Source organism: Ranitomeya variabilis, chromosome 2 (assembly GCF_051348905.1).
Source record: "Ranitomeya variabilis isolate aRanVar5 chromosome 2, aRanVar5.hap1, whole genome shotgun sequence".
Classification (NCBI taxonomy): domain Eukaryota; kingdom Metazoa; phylum Chordata; class Amphibia; order Anura; family Dendrobatidae; genus Ranitomeya; species Ranitomeya variabilis.
In genome coordinates, this window is record NC_135233.1 from 722289066 (window position 1) to 722307354 (window position 18289).

The following is an 18289-nucleotide window of genomic DNA, read 5'->3' on the forward strand; positions in this document are numbered from 1 at the left end:
CAACCCCATTTATAAGGCAAGAAATCCCACTTATTAAACCTGACAGGGCACACCTGTGAAGTGAAAACCATTCCCGGTGACTACCTCTTGAAGCTCATCAAGAGAATGCCAAGAGTGTGCCAAGCAGTCATCAAAGCAAAAGGTGGCTACTTTGAAGAACCTAGAATATAAGACATAATTTCAGTTGTTTCACACTTTTTTGTTAAGTATATAATTCCACATGTGTTAATTCATAGTTTTGATGCCTTCAGTGTGAATGTACAATTTTCATAGTCATGAAAATACAGAAAAATCTTTAAATGAGAAGGTGTGTCCAAACTTTTGGTCTGTACTGTATACACACACACACACTTGTATATTTGGTCCTGAGCACTGCAGTATCAATAGGAGGCTTCACTGCTACAATGCCTCAAATTGCTGCACATCCAAACGGCAGCATTCCAGAGTGATGTCAATAGCCCGGCCTCTGAACGATGTTTTATACAGCCAGCCCCCTCTCCCTTCCTTCCACACCTCCTCAATTGTTCCCATAAACTGAGTGACAAACTTCAGAGGGTGCCACACAACTCCAGGAAGGGTGGGATGAAGTCTTTCCTGCAGCCTAAGCCACACTGACCTAGACCTTCTCCAAGGCCACCAAACAATAAGGTAAGAAGAACAGGAGAGGGGTCATCTCCTCTGTAAGTAATGGAGCAGGCTGATAATAGCCAATGTATCTAAATCCCATCTCTTCTGTTCTAGTCAGTCTAGCCCAGGACCCTGCTAAGTACTTCGCATATTGTGCATCCTGCCTTTTAGGTACTGGTAATGAATATCTTGACACTAAAGAAATGCTAAATAGCACATATTAGAGAAAAAAATCTAAATGTGATATGACGGATAAATATACAGCAGATTGGTGGAAAATTACTCTATTAGAAAGGAACTGCAACTAGACAATTCCCTGGAGATGAAAAATTCCATGAAGTTGTCATTTTGTATCCGAGAGGAAATATGCAGTAGTCCCTTTCATAGGGAGGAATGGCCCCCGTACGAGCCAGATTGTAATTCATCTAATGTGTATTAAAAGGGCTTTTCTGCTTCTCCCTAACCACAATAATTAGGATATCCAGGATATGTGCTTGTCACAGTGTGTAGCTGTAGCTTTCCCTCCTCTCAGTATAGTAGGAATATTTCCACTCACTCACAGCAAGCACATAAATTAATATTCACATAAGCCATAATGTATGTATGTATCAATGTCGGGGTAATGTACAGCTATGGTATGTATGGAGGATATACCTCTACATATCAAATTCAGTCACCATGCTCAAGCTTCTCACAGTGCACAGCGTAGAACAGCTCTATAACTACCATACATGAAGCTGAGGGATCAGATATTTGTCCTCCAACATTACCCAATATCAGACACTCTGCTTCAGTGCTTGACACATCAGTGCTGAGGAGGATTTGGTGGCGTTGTCCCATCAGGGTGTGGAGGTCGTACTAGTCAGATGCACAGGACACATCAGCCGCTTCCTCTGAGTTCTCCTTCCCTGGTGCAGAGGAGATGGAAAGAATTCCACCAAGACATAGTGTCCTACAGTAAACTGCTTGTATATACTTCTTGGGAACAGCCAGAGTCCCTACATCCCCAGACAATGCCATGTATAAGGGACCGTCCATTTTAAGCCTAGAGATATTGATGCAGCATAGAACTTCCAGGGCAGCTGCTAGAATTACCAGCTAATGCAATAATCCAATGTTTACCAGGAATAACAGCAGGAGTGCCGCCAAGCCTCGTCAGAACAAAGGACCTAAGTATTTTAAGTATTTTAACCATTGTATTTTTCCCACTCGTGACCTTCTCAAAATCCCTTATTATCCCTAACATGCTCATGTGGGTTTAGAGGGCACAAACACACAACTCTAAGATCAGAACCATGGGATTAGCGAAAATGTGATCGCAAACCTGGGACTAGCCACCTGGTCTACGTAGACTTAGGTAACTAGATACCAGATCTTCTGTGTGGCCTGTATCACCATAATATTCAGAGAGGAAATCTTTAATGGCAAACATTGCGTGTCCTCATAATATATAACAGATCTCAAAAAGGGTAAAATAATAGTCATCCTAGAGCCATAATCAAGACACCATTGAAAGTATATCCACTATCAGTCTCCATCTAGGTCTGCTGGTGTGGTAAGGTGAACGTGGAGACACGTATGTGAACCAGTAAGTCTATAGGCTTCTGGTTTGTGTCTCTGTCTGAGAATCCAGCAGAAAGCCAAAAGAAAGCTGAAATATCACAGTGACCAGACTGATGGCATGTGTTGCGCAGCCTAATATGGACTAGAGACTACACTATACTTCACATGTAATGCCGAGAACATTCAGGAAAAAATCCACAAGATGAGTGCTCCACACTACATAACTGGGATAAACCTGTATGTCTGGCCTAAGGAAGCAGCAGAGGAGAATGTAAAATATGTAAGACAATGCCAGGAACTTGCCTCTTCAATGGCCACATTTATGGCTTTGATTTGCACTGTTTGCTTACCTAGAAGTTTCCTTACGCCAACTCGGCACTCTCCATAAGGACAACGTATACCCCTTACAGCTTTTATCAGAGGCCTCACATTCAGCCAAATCAGATCTGATGAGAGGCAAACACCCTGAAACAAGTGTCTGCAAATGAAGTTTGTGGTGTGGCTTACAATCCCGTCATGTGCCAAGGCCTGTTAAAGGGTCAGTATGGACTTTTAGGATTGCTACATCCAGTACGAGGCACTAGAGTTCCCATCCTATTTCTAGCTGAAGAAGTTATATGCACACACTAAAAGTATCAATGCTAGTTTATGGAGTATAGGAGAAACGCCAACTGTACCACCACCATCCATACAAACTGGAGTTCTACACTGTCAATGGATAGCGAAGTATTAACGCGAGGAAATGGTTAGATGTGTCTTTCAGTTGGGAATGGCATGTATTCATTGCATGATTCACTGTCACTGTGAGTTTTCTAACTTTCACTCTCCTGCTCACTCAGCTTCACCTTTGGATCTCCAGTCAGGAGAAGACTAAGGTCCTCCTTACACTCTGTGTACGGGAAGCACGCTCTCTTTCTGCACTTCTATAACCCATCACCTGCACCTCTCTGTCCTTCTGTAGCCATGGATAAAGTCCAGCACATAAGATCTGCCATGAGGAGAGCCTCAAACATTGAGGTCACCCCGCAGACCCGCCGAAACCTCCAGGAACTGTTTGTGAATTTTTCTCTGATTCTCATCTGTCTTCTTCTCATCTGTATCATTGTGATGCTCCTCTGAGCTTCTCCATTGCTGTAGATACCCCAACGGAAAGACTAAACTGCCCCCCACCCCCCAAGCACCACCATAAAGATGTGATGTCAAATTTATCACAATGCACCAGTTCTTGGCTTTGTATGCAGTGTGTCATTTCTTTTCACTTGTAAATTGATATTTATATTATTGCACAATAAACCTACCTTAGCATTTTCATTGCCGCCTATAATGTGGTCTAACATAGGTGTGTGGATTTGTAGTGTGACCCTATGGAGTGACATCACCTAAATAAAAGTACGATCACGCAACAGAGTGCGACATCTGACTTATGACTTCTTGTAACTAACTTCTCAGGAACTGAGTGTCGGCATCTTGTCCTTAGAGCTTATACAGTGGCAGATCCACACACTAAAAACCACTCCTTTAACTCTTTGGGTCCAGTTCCACTGAGCGATGCACAGCGCTAATGTTTTCCATAGTAATAGCCTGTTTACACTGGCAGACCAGGCATCACATGTGCGTGATTGTTCAGGGCGCATAGGCTGCCACAGTTCTCAGCAGCGCAGGTCCTATGTACACAAGACAACGTGCTGCTGAGAACGATGATCTTTTGATCTAACCAAAAGATCACTTGAACCAATGAACCAGTGTTTTGCTCATTCTTCAGGTGATCGTCAGCCTTTTTAGACTGCATGATTATCAGGAAACAAGGGTTCCTTGGAGCACTTATTCATGATGATCGGCCAGCGTAAATTCACTTTTAATTAAAAAGTTACATCTTTCTAGTGAGTTATGGCTCGTCTTATGTATCTTTACTGGAAAAGATATCAGGGATTTGTCTACATTTTACACGTGGTCAAATGACAAGAAAGTACCGTACCTACTTAAGAGAAGAAGCGCCAATTATGGGACTTTACTCAAGTGGAGGCTCCTCTCCAGTCCACAAGCACCAGGAGACATTTCCCTAATACCGATCACTTCACACTTCCCTATGACTGCTGACTTCTTATTTCTAAAAGCCTATTTAGATACGGCCGATAGCGGCAGTTAAAGGGCCGTGGGCTCAGAGTTCACCTATGGTTGTGTTTACACAGAACAATCGTCACTACAATCAGTCTGTGCCCATAGAGTATCACTGTGCTCGGTAAGGCCATGTTCACACTTTGCGGTTTTTACCGCGGAACCGCCGCAATTTTGATGCTGCGGGTCCGCAGCAGTTTCCATTGCGTTTACATTTACATGTAAACCCTATGGAAACCGCAAACCGCTGTGCACATGCTGCGAGAAAAAACGCGCAGAAACGCAGCGGTTTACATTCCGCAGCATGTCACTTCTTTGTGCAGAATCGCTGCGATTCTGCACCCATAGAAATGCATTGACCCGCTTACTTCCCGCATGGGGCTGTGCCCACATTGCGGGAAGTAAGCGGATAATGTGCGGGTGGTACCCGGGGTGGAGGAGAGGAGACTCTCCTCCAGGCCTTGGGAACCATATTTGGGGTAAAAAAAAGAATTAAAATAAGAAATCATGTTATACTCACCTCTCAGCGCTGCACGCGGCCGGCCGGTCAGAGTTGCTGTGCGAACAGGACCTGCGGTGACATCGCGGTCACATGACCGTGACGTCGTGGTCACATGACCGTGACATCACGAAGGTCCTTCTCGCACAGCATCTTTGGAACCAGACCGCCGGGTGCAGCGCCGAGGAGATCGAGACGTCAGAGGGTGAGTATATAAACTTTTTTTTTTTTAATTTTAACATTACTATTGATGCTGCATATTGCTGCATATGCAGCATCAATAGTATAGGCGGAAACCCGCAGCGGAAACCGCAGAACAAACCGCGATAAATCTGCAGGGATAACCGCAGCGGTTTTGCCCTGCAGATTTATCAAATCCGCTGCGGGAGAACCCGCAGAGGTCACCCGCAAAGTGTGAACATGGCCTAAGAGTTTTTTGCATTGATCAGCGGTTTACGAGCCTAGTCAGGAGAGCAGATATTCTGGAACAAGCATTTATATGGTTCCAACACTGGTTACCCATTATTATTGGCTCATCTAAATGGGCCCATAGCTAGACATACACATGATAGCCATCTGTGAATCGGCCATGTAGGCACGTTCATTCAAGTAGGTAGCAAAGGATGGAACAGGTAAGAATCCAATCCCTCTGCTCTTTATCTCCAATGACCAGGGCTAGTTGGGCCATCCTGCAGTAGATGCCTACAGAAATATCTAAGGCACATGACCCTGTATAGTCGTCACTGATGCACAGCACATTTATTATGGTTATGTGAATGGACCCAAAGTAGTCTCCAGTTTGTGCACTAATCCAAATGGAACCTATTGTGGTGCCAAATTCCCACCAGCATCAATGGACATCTTGGGTGACTTATCTTGGACATATTATACCAAGTGGCAATCATGTACTTAATTTAAAGGCTTGTAAACACCGTGATCAACTAAAGGTATGTTCCCAATCACTGCCCTGGGTAACCATGCACACCCTTGGCGTTAAATTGCATTTCATGTAGGTAAAAAGAGTGTAGTGGTCTACAACACATCCCCTGCAATAATGAAACTGAACGTATCCACAAATACCAGAAATCATAGGTTAAATAGACCTTAAGGAAGGTTCAGATTAGAAAGACTAGCAGTGATAATCTAGCAGTTGGGGTAAAAAGCTACACTGCTATTTCATTAAGTCTTTGGCTGTTATATTATTGACTAGCTATTGAACCCGTTCTACGCCCGGGTGGCGAGCATTTATATTGGTATATGGTCTCCATCCTGGTATGTGCTGCTCCCATCTTGGTCTCCCATCCTGTCATGTGTTGCTCCATCCTTCGCCCCCATCCTGTCACGTGCTGCTCCATTCCGTGTCCCCATCCTGTCATGTGTCCCCATCCTGTCATGTGCTCCCATCCTGCGCCCCCATCCTGGTATGTGCTGCTCCATCCTGCGTCCTCATTCTGTCATGTGCTGCTCCCATCCTGCGCCCCCATCCTGTCATATGCTGCTCCATCCTGCGTCCTCATTCTGTCATGTGCTGCTCCCATCCTGCGCCCCCATCCTGTCATATGCTGCTCCATCCTGCGTCCTCATTCTGTCATGTGCTGCTCCCATCCTGCGCCCCCATCCTGTCATATGCTGCTCCATCCTACACCCCCATCCTGTCATGTGTGTGCCCCCATTCTGTCATGTGCTGCTCCCATCCTGTGCCCCCAATCTGTCATGTGCTGCTCCCATCCTGCGCCCCATCCTGTCATGTGCTCCCATCCTGCGCCCCATCCTGTCATGTGCTCCCATCCTGCGCCCCATCCTGTCATGTGCTCCCATCCTACACCTCCATCCTGTCATGTGTGCGCCCCCCATTCTGTCATGTGCTACTCCCATCGTGCACAATCATTCTGTCATGTGGTAATCCCATCCCGCGCCCCCATTCTGTCATGTGCTGCTCCCATCCCGTGCCCCCATTCTATCATGTGCTGCTCCCATCCTGCGCCCCCATTCTGTTGTAATGTGCTGCACCCATTCTGCCTGTTCCTGTTTCCATTCTGCCATATGTTGCTCCCATCTTTTTCTCTCCGGCTCTACTGCCCGCGGGCGGCTGTGCTGAGTGCCGGCGGCTGTGCTGAGAGCCGGCGGCTGTGCTGAGAGCCGGCGGCTGTGCTGAGCGCCGGCGGCTGTGCGTGGCTGTGCTGAGCGCCGGCGGATGTGCGTGGCTGTGCTGAGGCCGGCGGCTGTGCGTGGCTGTGCTGAGCGCCGGCGGCTGTGACTGAGCGCCGGCGGCTGTGACTGAGCGCCGGCGGCTGTGACTGAGCGCCGGCGGCTGTGACTGAGCGCCGGCGGCTGTGCATGGCTGTGCTGAGCGCCGGCGGCTGTGCGTGGCTGTGCTGAGCGCTGGCGGCTGTGCGTGGCGGTGCCGAGCGCCGGCGGCTGTGCGGAGCGCCGGCGGCTGTGCGTGGCTGTGCTGAGCACCGGCGGCTGTGCGTGGCTGTGCTGAGCGCCGGCGGCTGTGCGTGGCAGTGCTGAGTGCCAGTGGCTGTGGTGAGTGCAGGCGGCTGTGCGTGGCTGTGGCGAGTGCGGGCGGCTGTGCGTGGCTGTGGCGAGTGCGGGCGGCTGTGGTGAGTGCGGGCGGCTGTGTGTGGCTGTGCTGGGCGCCGAGTGCTGGGGGCCTGAGCAGGCGGGGACACCGGCGCGCTGTGGGGGTCAGGTGCCGGAGTCGCCGCTAGCTCAGGCCCCCGGCACTTGCTATATTTACCTGACTGTCCCGTTCCACTGCTGCGCGCTGCTTCATCCTCCACATCCTCTGGCTGTGACTGTTCAGTCAGAGGGCGGCGCGCATTAAGCGCGTCATCGTGCCCTCTGAACTGAACGTCACAGGCAGAGGATGGAGCAGCACGCATCGGTGGAACGGGACAGTCAGGTAAATATTGCATACTCACCCTCCTGGCTGGTACCTGCTTTTCCGTTGGAGATCGCGGTGTGCGTTCAGTGCTTACGCATACCGCGATCTCCTGGGAGCGTCACTCTGTGGGGTCCAGACTGGGCCGGCGCTTGCGCAGTCTATAAAGGCTTCGGACAGTGACGCTCCCAGCGTTATATTATAGATTTGTAGCTCCACTACTTTCTTCACTGTGGTGTATAAGAATCAGAAAGCAACCTCGTTGCTAATAATGATGTATGAAGGCCAAACTACTGCTTGTTCCTTCCTAGGCGTACCGATTCCATCCATTTCCACTGCCGCTCGGCCTGCTCAGACTAGCTCCTGGCTACAAGCACAAGCTCGCCAGGGCAGACAGCGCTCTCCCCAATACAGCAATGGTAGAATTACAGGGGAACACCAGGGTGGGCCTTTCCCAACATCACAGAGGGAAACAGTCAGCATGCAGCCGTTTCGGCAGGATTGCCACGCTACACAAGTATGAAGTTGTAGAAAACCTTTAAGTGCATTTATCAGGCGAGACAAACGGCTTTGTAGACAAATCGGTCTTACCATTAGCTGGGATTCTTAAAATGATGAAGAGAATGAAAAATGTTCCCAGTTGAAAAGTTCAACCCTACTAAATATTATTCAAGTACCATGGTAACACATTGATGAACGGCATCCAAAAAATCAAGAGGGAAAAAAAGAAAAAAAGGGAGAAGAAACTTTTCCTTGAAATCCTGCTACAAAGTTTTGTACTTAGACTAAAAATAAAAAACTGATCAACAAACCGAGGAATAGATTATTCATGTTTATTAGCTTAGGCTATAAATTGTCCATTTCATCCCTCAGGTAGCACTTCCAACATCTAGTCACTTAGTAACAGGATATTCTAGTACTACAAGTAGCAGATCGCCAGTAATACTACTGATTGCCAGAATGAGGGGTTTCTCTCCCACATTGGAACTGTGTGTCGGTCGTAAATAGTGATAAAGTGTTATCTGGGCATGCTCTGATGCTAACAATGTCTTCTTTGTGCTTGAAATATATATGTGAGTCCCCACGGCAATCCCTGGGGACTCGAACATATTTTCCAGGCACGCCGAAGACTCGCGGTTAGCATCAGAGCATGCTCAGATAACACCTTATCTGAGAACATTCGCTCATCACTGGTCATAAATGTTTTCAAAGCTGGCTCTATAGACAATTACAGAACTCAGCTAGCGCTAGCAGTCCCATTGAGGTTGAGCAGAGCAATAGTGCACATGGACCACCACTCTAATCAAGCGGGGGACAGGCAATATGTGGGGACGTCTTAGCACCCATAACCCACTAATCTACTAGTTATTGATCATCCTTGGACAACTTGATGCTGCCAGACAACTTTTCAGCAGGCACAGCAACCTTAAATCTCAATGACCACCTTCAAAGGGGAACCTGTCCATGTAGAAAATGGTGTCTGACCTGTAGGCAGGATGTTCCAGAGCAGGAGGAGCTAATCAGATTGAGATATATATATATATATATATATATATATATATATATATATATATATATATATATATATATATATATATATATATATATATATATATATATTGAATATATAGGAGTCCAGTGGGCGGTGCTACTCAGTGATTGACAGTCTTCCCTGTATGATGGGAATGCAGATAGATGTCAGGCATGGATTAGGACCACCCGCTGGACTCCTATACATACAAACACCAAGGATTTCATTGACTAAAATACAAATTATACTAAATCTTTTCAAACTAACCTAGATACCATCATGTTCAGCTTCTTCTCTGTACCACCAATCGGACTGCACGTACAACAGATGAGCTTTAAACCAGAGATAATCAGCAGTTTGAAAACTTATTACACACATTATTGTATCACACACATTATTGTAGTTTGTGGGATGGATGTTGCACTTTATGGGAGCATCATTGATGCCATGCGAGGACACTCATATCCGTTAGCAGACTACCTACTGTAAATTGCACAGCGAGTACAGAGAGCCAATAAAGGCTGGGGAAAAGAATGAATCCTATATAATTACTAATTTCCCATAAGCTTTTTCAATTTTCCATTAAAAAAAATGTCCCAGAGGGGTCTGCCAGCAATTTCCTCACACCAAATCTACATGAACAATACCACAAACACCATAACACAATGGCTGTAAACAGACACACTGGTCATCACAGGTCACATGCAGAATCCATAGTGTCAGAAATGTCCCATATGGCTGGAAGGTAACATCTCCAACAAATCATTTAAATGACCGGACATGCGGACGTGTAAACGTTATTATTCAAAAAATTCATCAGTATTCTGCTAACTAACAGATTATTCATTCTGGAAATTCTAAGATGCCAACACACATTTTCACAGTGGAATGGAGTCTAGAAGGAAATGCCTTAGATATAATATAGCTGTCTATTGACCCAGGAACTCAGTATCAGAAATTATATAAAATGTACTTTCTTCCTAGAGAAAGAAAACCTAGAAAGTCGGAGGCACATTCACTGCGGAGGCTGACCACCATGGATCTCGCCAACAACAGAGGCCTCAACCTCATGCTTAATTTTGTGTTGATCATCATGGTTCTTCTCCTTTTGTTTATTCTGGTGAAACTACTGTGAGATCCTAAGATTGGATACCATGAGCACTCAATGGCATCAAGGAGGCTATATCCCATCTGGGACTTAAAGTACAAGCTCCAAGGACATTTCTTTCAGAGGGTTCCTCATTGCTGACAGCGGAGAAGACAATGGGTCTTGTAAACATCCAACCACCTCCATTACACAACTAAGATGAACTGTACCAACATCATACGTGACCATACCGCTGGCATGACGGACACCATGCTGGATTGCCTGTCCGGACGTTGGATTGATCTCAACAACCTTCACCTATTCCATCTAAATATCCCAGTTCATTGAGAAGTGAACCCTGGAAAGAACCAGGGCTGTGGAGTCGGTAAGGCAAACCTCCGACTCCTCAATTTCCATGACACGGACTCCACAGCCCTGGAAAGAACTGCTTGCATATATCTGTCATCCTCGAGTCGTCTCCAGAAGGCAGAACGTGTAATAATTTACTGTAATAACCTTAGATCTCGCTATTCCTTCACAGGTTAGAGGGCACTAGTACTAAGGCACCCACATGGCTACTACTTGCACTTTTGTATAGTCCTTTTTTTTCTTCTGCATTCACTTCTATAACAAGAGGGATAAAATCCATAAATTAAAGCCACAGAGTATTCTGATGATTATTGGTATGAGCAGATGGTCTGCATCCTCACATAAATCCATGTAACCATTACGCAGACAGCCAAATGGTTTTCCCAAATACAGCTCTCCATTTTCTCATTTTAATGTGGTGAAGAAGAGCATGGGAACTACAGAGTGAATGTACCATTAGGCTATGTGGCACATGTTGGGGAGCTGGTGTGGATTTTATGTGCGGGCAGATTATATTGTGGAAAATCCACAGAGGAAAGGTATGTTGGCGCGGATTTTATGCACATTTTACTATTCCAAAATATAGCATAAGGCTATGTTCACATGTTGCGTTTTTGCTGTGTATTTTATGCAAATTTTAAGCTGCGTTTTACAGTACTAGCAAAGCCTAGGAGATTTCAAAAACCTCATGCAGTTTTTTCACCCATAGAAAACAATGGGTAAGTGCAAAAAACCACAGGTATCAGGTTTGGTGCAAAAACCCTAAGGAAGTTGCATCCTGATTTTTTTTTTTCTTTTTTTTTTTTTTTTTGGGGGGGGGGGGGAGCACTAATCTTTATTAGCATGCAAAAGAGACAACAACAACAACGCAGCAAATACACAACAAAAAGCTTTTGTTTGTAGCAGCTTCGGGGTAGGCCAAATAACCCAGCAAAAACGCAACGCGTGAACGCAGCCCAATACCCCGCAGATCTTCTGTAAGTGAATCTGCAGGAAAAGCCAGTGTATTTAGGCTACGTGACAGCAGCCCCACAATGCTAGCTGCACAGATCTCATCTACAGGTTGCAGGACATTGCTGGACAGAGATTGACAGGCCGTACAGACTAGGGATTTCAACCTCTGCCATGCACAAGGTGACACAAATGGAAAATCAGCAACAAAATCCACAACAAAACCCACAACACATGAATTTCGCCACAGATCAGCAGCAAACAAAAACAAATCTGCAGCAAATCTCCTCCGCCTAATCTTACATAGGATAGGAAGGGTTACCCATTATACATGGTGTGCGCACATGCCCAGCTCGGAAGAAGAGATGGTCCACGTGATTGGGGGGATTTATATGTAGATTAACCCCGCCATATTGGTGTCCTATACTTCTGATCACACTGACTGTAAATAAACATTACCAGAACGAATACTGTAACTTCTTACTAGGTATGCCAAGGGAGGACGGCTAATCAGTGATTACACATCACCATTGGATCCATTTTCGTTTAGCAATTTCAGCATCCAATTTTCACCAAATCTGACAATGAAAACATGTTTTGTATATGCTAACGATTGTTAGTAGCCTCGCCCACTGGCATCCGAGGGGCTGTTATCGGAAAAGTGAGGTTGTGGAAAAATATAAAGATTTTTAGTACTCACCGCAAAATATATGTTTCTCGTAGCCTTCATTGGGGGATGTAGAAACCATGGTTCCCGAGAGTCATGGTTTGTGTGTCCCCCAATGAAGAGACCAGGAAATAAAAAAAAATGTAAGAAGGAACCATGGTTCTCGTGTCCCCCAATAAAGGAACCGAGAAAAGGTTATTCTGGCCATACAGCTGGCTGTAAATGCAGCAGACCTCCTGACTCCCACCAACATGTAGGCTTGGCATAGTGCGCTCAATAGGAAGAGAGGTGCAAGCTGCTGGCACACAACTCTGGCAGTGGCTTATTGCCTAAAAACAAAACGATTGGGCATGCTGAAATAAAGCAGACCAATCATTCAACTTGGCCAACATAATTCTAATGTGCATGTCCAAGTCTCACTGCTACGAATAAGATAGACGCCCTACAACCAACGACAAAGCTAAATTATAGATAAGAGCAGGCTTCCTTTAGATTACAGGGTATACGGTCGATATGTCTTTCTGAGTAGATCCATTCTTGTGTACTTTCAATGCTCGATTATCGGCAAGCCTTCCAGGAATGCTGGTTCCCGATAATCATTCAGAATAAACAGGCTGCCGATCCGCCAACCAAGGAGCAAAATGCTCAGTTGTTGGGTGAAATGATCATTTAGCTTGCCTATAAAATCATCGTTATCGTTTCACATCGTCCTGTGAAAAGAGGACCATGTGCTGCAGAGAACAAACATATCTGCAAGCACAGAACTGTCTAGATTGTTCTGTATGCAATGGAGATACAGGTAAGCAAACAAGATAATACAGTGAGGCTTAAGGTACCGTCACACTCAGCGACGCTGCAGCGATAGCGACAACGAGCCGATCGCTGCAGCGTCGCTGTTTAGGTCGCTGTAGAGACGTCAAACACAGCAGCTCCAGAACGATGCAGGAGCGATCCAGTGACGTAACGGTGACTCACTTATCGTTCTCACAGGTCGTTAGCTCCATGTAAAACATTGCTGCTTTTGATGTCAAACATGACGATACACGCCGACCTGGCGACAAAATAAAGTTCTGGACTTCTAGCTCCGACCAGCGATATCACAGCGGGATCCTGATCGCTGCTGCGTGTCAAACACAACGAGATCGTTATCCAGGACGCTGCAACGTCACGGATCGTTGTCGTTCTCGTTGTAAAGTTGCTGAGTGTGAAGGTACCATTACTTCCCCTAAAACGCTGCCCCCATAAAACACATACCTGCAGTATAGATCTCCCTTCTTTACTTGGAAAAACAGTTTTATTTCTCATGTAAACCAGAGAGCCTTGACGTGAGCCGGGTCTCAGAGCCTCATTCAGCCTTAGCTTGGTCGACATTAATGACGCCTTGATTACCTGGCCACACTGTGTGCTGACCGAGCTCCTGCAGTGTCAAACAGTGTCAATGTGTATGCGCTTTCATCTCGCTCACATTGGCTGCCCGCTACTATTTGATTGGCATGCTGATTGAGTGGCACCACCAATCGGGCTCCACGGAGCCCACATGTACATATACATTACGTTGATGCTTTTTCAGAAAACCTAATAGCCTGGAGTACAGGTTTCAGTCTGAGTCCCCTATATGGATTTATGAGTATAAATCAAGTTTTAAGGGTAACAGATTATGCAGCCAATTAGCGGTGGTTTACATTTAGACAGCCTGATATCAGCTGTTGAATGACCGCCAATCAGCTACATGCAAGAACATGGCCGGCTATTCAATACAATATTTAGACAGGATGACTGCAATCTCATGCTCGCACTGACGAGGGCCAACAGCCCGAAACACCGTGTCTGCGAATTGAGATACTGATTTGGCTTAGTCATATTGCACGACTCGTTAGAGGGTTGATTGTGACTTGTAGGATCGCTACTTCCAACAGGTGGCGCTATAGAGTTTAAGTCCTCTTTTTTTCAGCAGAGGCAATTTGCATATGCAATTTCATGCACACTTAACGACTGTTGAAAACATAATGCTAGTACATCAAGCAAGCAACTACTCTAACTATCCCTTCTCAATCACTAGGTTTCCCCCATGTAACACTTATACTCACCTCTGATGCAGACACCGTTCCGGCAGCACCGACACTGGCTCTCCCGGGGATCACGTCACTTTATGTCACATGACCCCTGCGGCCAATCAGTGCTGGCTTCACCCTCCCCTCCTTCAGACGAATCGCATACATTTGGAGGAAGTGAGAGGAGCAGCTCTTTCATTGTTACGCGATCCCTGGGAGAGTCAATGGGACACGGCTGTAGCGGCAGCACTGGGGGTGAGTATAGGGCTATTATTTTACAAGGGGCAAACATAGGGATAGAGTGGAGGTTGTCCGAGTAGTGGTCATTCACTGACTGAAGGAGTGTTCTGCTGGTTCTTCAGGTGACCCCCGGCCTGTCCAGACAGGTTGCTAATCGGGAAATGAGCATACCCTGTCCTCGGTTCCCAGAGCCAATGGGTCACAGAAGCTCTACTAGACTATAATGTCATCCATGTAACCGGAAACCTGTTCTCTGCCGATGTTTAACCCATTAATGTCACCCCAGTGCCGCTGGTTTACTCTGCCCACTGCAAACCGCGCTCCCAGAAGACGGGAATTGTATAAAAGATTACAGTTTAACAATCTCGGCTACTTACATGGTAATCCTATTACATTAATCACGTTCACAGCGCAGCAGTACAAAAGATTTTTGGAAGGAGAATATGAGAAAAACATTTCTGCGCACACCAGCCTTCATCTCGGAAATCCGACAGCGCCATCCGGAGTACATGACAAACGCTCCTCTACCATCGGTCACAGCACAGCAGTCAGAAAACTAGTCTGTCCCCTGCAGCGCTACATCTGACCGAACAGCGACCCTTAGGGCAGGAGCGAGCACATTCATCAGGTGGAGGACTCGCTGCAGACACTGCCCGGAAAACTCAGAAGGAACATGTGCAATCCTCTGCAAAATCCACTCGCTACGCACGTGTTCAGACTGATAAAAGACTTTTTTAACCACCAGGTTTCTAAACAAAAAGTGACATGTCCATTCTTCTGGCTTTTTCCCCTCTGAAGACGCTCTGTATTTTAGAATTCAAGTTTAAGCGAAAGCTCAAAAAACGGCTTTTGCAGCATTTAACCATTGTTTTTGCTTCTAAAAAAAAAAAAAAAAGCCAACGCTTCCTTCACTGTTAAAAAAAAAAAAAAAAAAAAAAAAAAAAAGGAAAACTACAGTAAAAATTACATTCCAAAAGCCATGGGAAAACCCGCTACAAAATGATACAATGCTATAGGTCAAAAACATAAGAAAAACATTCACAAAACTACTAAAAAAAAAAAAAAAAATCACACTTCAGAAAAAAAAAAAAAAAAAGCTTTTCCTGAAGTGTCATCTGTTTGAAAACCTCAGCGGGTTCACGTTGAAAAGACGTCGGGTGCATAGCGTTCTACTGGACCAAGTGGCCCACCACTAAATAAGAGCCCTAGTGCAGAAACCTCCTTTACACATTTTTTCGCCATATAAAAGGCTCATCGTAAACCCAGCCATGCCGTCCGCCAGGACTGTAAATCAGGAGCACGCTAGCTCTCAGCAAGCAAGGAGGCAGGAAAGCGGTGCACTTATGAAGATAGGATTGTGAGACAAGCCCTTTAGAGCAGACCGGGGCAAACTGGGGCCCGCAGGCCACATCCGGCCCTCTGACCGAGACAGCCAAGGGCCACACAATGCCCTCACCCGCCTGCCGTCACCACTATCCAAATCCCTAGGGTGTGGACAGCAGTAAATACATTGGTGGAGGATGGGATCGCAGACTTTCTTCCACCAATCAGAATGTGAGACACCAGACACGATGGCGTCATTCATCGCGCTGCTGATACTCAGTGCACAGGAGACAGGAGCAAAGCCTCAGGGGAAGAGCAGCAAGTTGAGTATGTGGTGTGGTTGTTTTGTTTTGCATGTGTATGGGATATTTGTGCGTGTATATAGGAGCCTACGTGGGGCTCGCACTGTATATATATATGGAGGCTATGTGGGGCTCACAGTGTGTATATAGAGGCCATATGGGGCTTATACTGTATACAGGAGGCTATGTGGGGGGCTAAAATTAAATATAGGAGGCTATGCGAGTGCTCATATTGAATATAGGAGGCTATGTAGGGGCTCATACTGAATGTAGGCTTTGTGGGGGCTTATACTGAATGTAGGAGGCTATGTGAAGGCTCATTGTATATAGAGAAACTATGTGGGGGCTTATACTGTATATATTGGCTTTGTTGAGGCTCATTGTAAATAGGAGGCTATGTGGGGGTTCATACTGTATATAGGAGGTTTTATTGGGGCTCACACTGTATATATAGAGGCTATATGGGGCTTATACTGAATATATGGGGCTGTGCTGAAGCTCATAATAGGAGGCTATGTGGGGGCTCGTATTGTATATAGGAGGCAATATGGGGGCTCGTGTTGTATATAGGAGGCTATGTGGGGGCTCGTACTATAAATAAGAGGCTATGTGGGGGCTCATACTGTATATAGCAGGCTATGTTGGGGCTCATACTGCATATATGAGGTAATGTGGGGCTTATACTGAATGTAGGGGCTCATACTGAATGTTGGCTATGTGGGGGCTCATACTGAATGTTGGCGGCTATGTGGGGCTTATACCGTGTATAGGAGGCTATGTGGGGACTTACACTGTCTACAGGAGGCCATGTGGGGACTGACACCGTATAAGAGGCTATGTGGGGACTTACACTGTATACAGGAGGCCATGTGGGGACTGACACCGTATAAGAGGCTATGTGGGGACTTACACTGTCTACAGGAGGCCATGTGGGGACTGACACCATATAAGAGGCTATGTGGGGACTTACACTGTCTACAGGAGGCCATGTGGGGACTTAGTCCCCACATGGTCTCCTGTGTACAGTGTAAGTCCCCACATGGCCTCCTGTAGACAGTGTAAGTCCCCACATGGTCTCCTGTGTACAGTGTGACACTATATAGGAGGCTATGTGGGGACTGACACCATATAAGAGGCTATGTGAGGGTTCATATTGTACACAGGAGACCATGTGGGGACTGACACTATATAAGAGGCTATGTGAGGGTTCATATTGTACACAGAGAGGCTATGTGGGGGCTATTTTGGGCTTTATTGTATATAGAGGCGGTGTGCTGGCTTATACGGTATATAGCATACTTAATTCTGCTCAATATTAAGTGACATAACTAATATTAATATACATAATATGTTAATATTAACATTGAGCAGAATTAATTTCAGCCTAGTGGTTTGGCCCTCCACAACATTCACGGTCTCTCATATGGCCCCTTAAGAAAAATAATTGCCCGCCCCTCTTTTAGAGCATTTTGTTTATATTGTTTTTCACAACCTTTTTGGTGTCTTTTTTTTTAATCTTGTCACATATTGTACATTTTTGTCAAGCAATTTCCGATGGCAGAAAATGGGGAAAAAAACTCCATACACAGAGCGGGCACGTTCAGAAAAAAAGAAAAACACAACACCCCAAATGGCAGCAACTAAAAGCCCTCTGACTACAGATTAAAAGTCTAAATTTAAAATTTTGATAAAGTATCATCTGCCTGCTGTGTTTTGAAAAAAATACAAAAAGGCTGTTAAAAAATCCCACACAAAAAAAGTGTGTGTAACTCCAGCATAAGGTCTATTTCCCATGGCAGTACTTGGTCAGTTTAATGCATCAGTATTTGCAAGCCAATATCAGGAGTGAAACAAATATGGCAGAGGTTGAAGTGTGAAAAAAGGGGCCAAAGGCTTCATATAAAGGATCAGCTTTGTACAGAACCGCAGTACAGCTCCTAATCTACTATATACTTGAAGGAAAATATTTTTCTGAAGCATTTATATAATGTATGTAAGGGAAGAAAGCAAGTGACATACTTCATCATGTGCTGTAATGTAGGGAATGCAATGATACCCCATAGGATTGGCATAAAGA

At 45.6% G+C, this 18289-nt stretch overlaps 2 protein-coding genes across 5 annotated transcripts in view; one reads left to right on the forward strand and one right to left on the reverse strand.

Annotated features, from left to right (window-relative positions):
* The window catches only part of CEP85L (centrosomal protein 85L), a 119486-nt gene that overhangs the window by 58330 nt on the left and 42867 nt on the right, over nt 1–18289 (reverse strand). The gene's annotated exons all lie outside the window — the stretch shown is intronic.
* PLN (phospholamban) lies at nt 507–11496 on the forward strand. 2 transcript variants are annotated; one of them, XR_013221778.1, is made up of 2 exons: nt 507–648; nt 10207–11496. XR_013221778.1 is itself a non-coding variant. In XM_077289536.1 (2 exons), the coding sequence occupies exon 2, from the start codon at nt 3154–3156 to the stop codon at nt 3307–3309; it is 156 nt and encodes a 51-aa protein (XP_077145651.1). In that variant the 5' UTR covers nt 507–648; nt 3030–3153; the 3' UTR covers nt 3310–3501. The 2 variants fall into 2 exon arrangements, 1 of the variants encoding a protein (XP_077145651.1); XM_077289536.1 differs by lacking the exon at nt 10207–11496 and adding an exon at nt 3030–3501.

What these genes read in the sequence shown, in the direction of transcription:
- PLN (XM_077289536.1), top strand. Translation starts at nt 3,154, where the DNA reads ATGGATAAAGTCCAGCACATAAGATCTGCCATGAGGAGAGCCTCAAAC.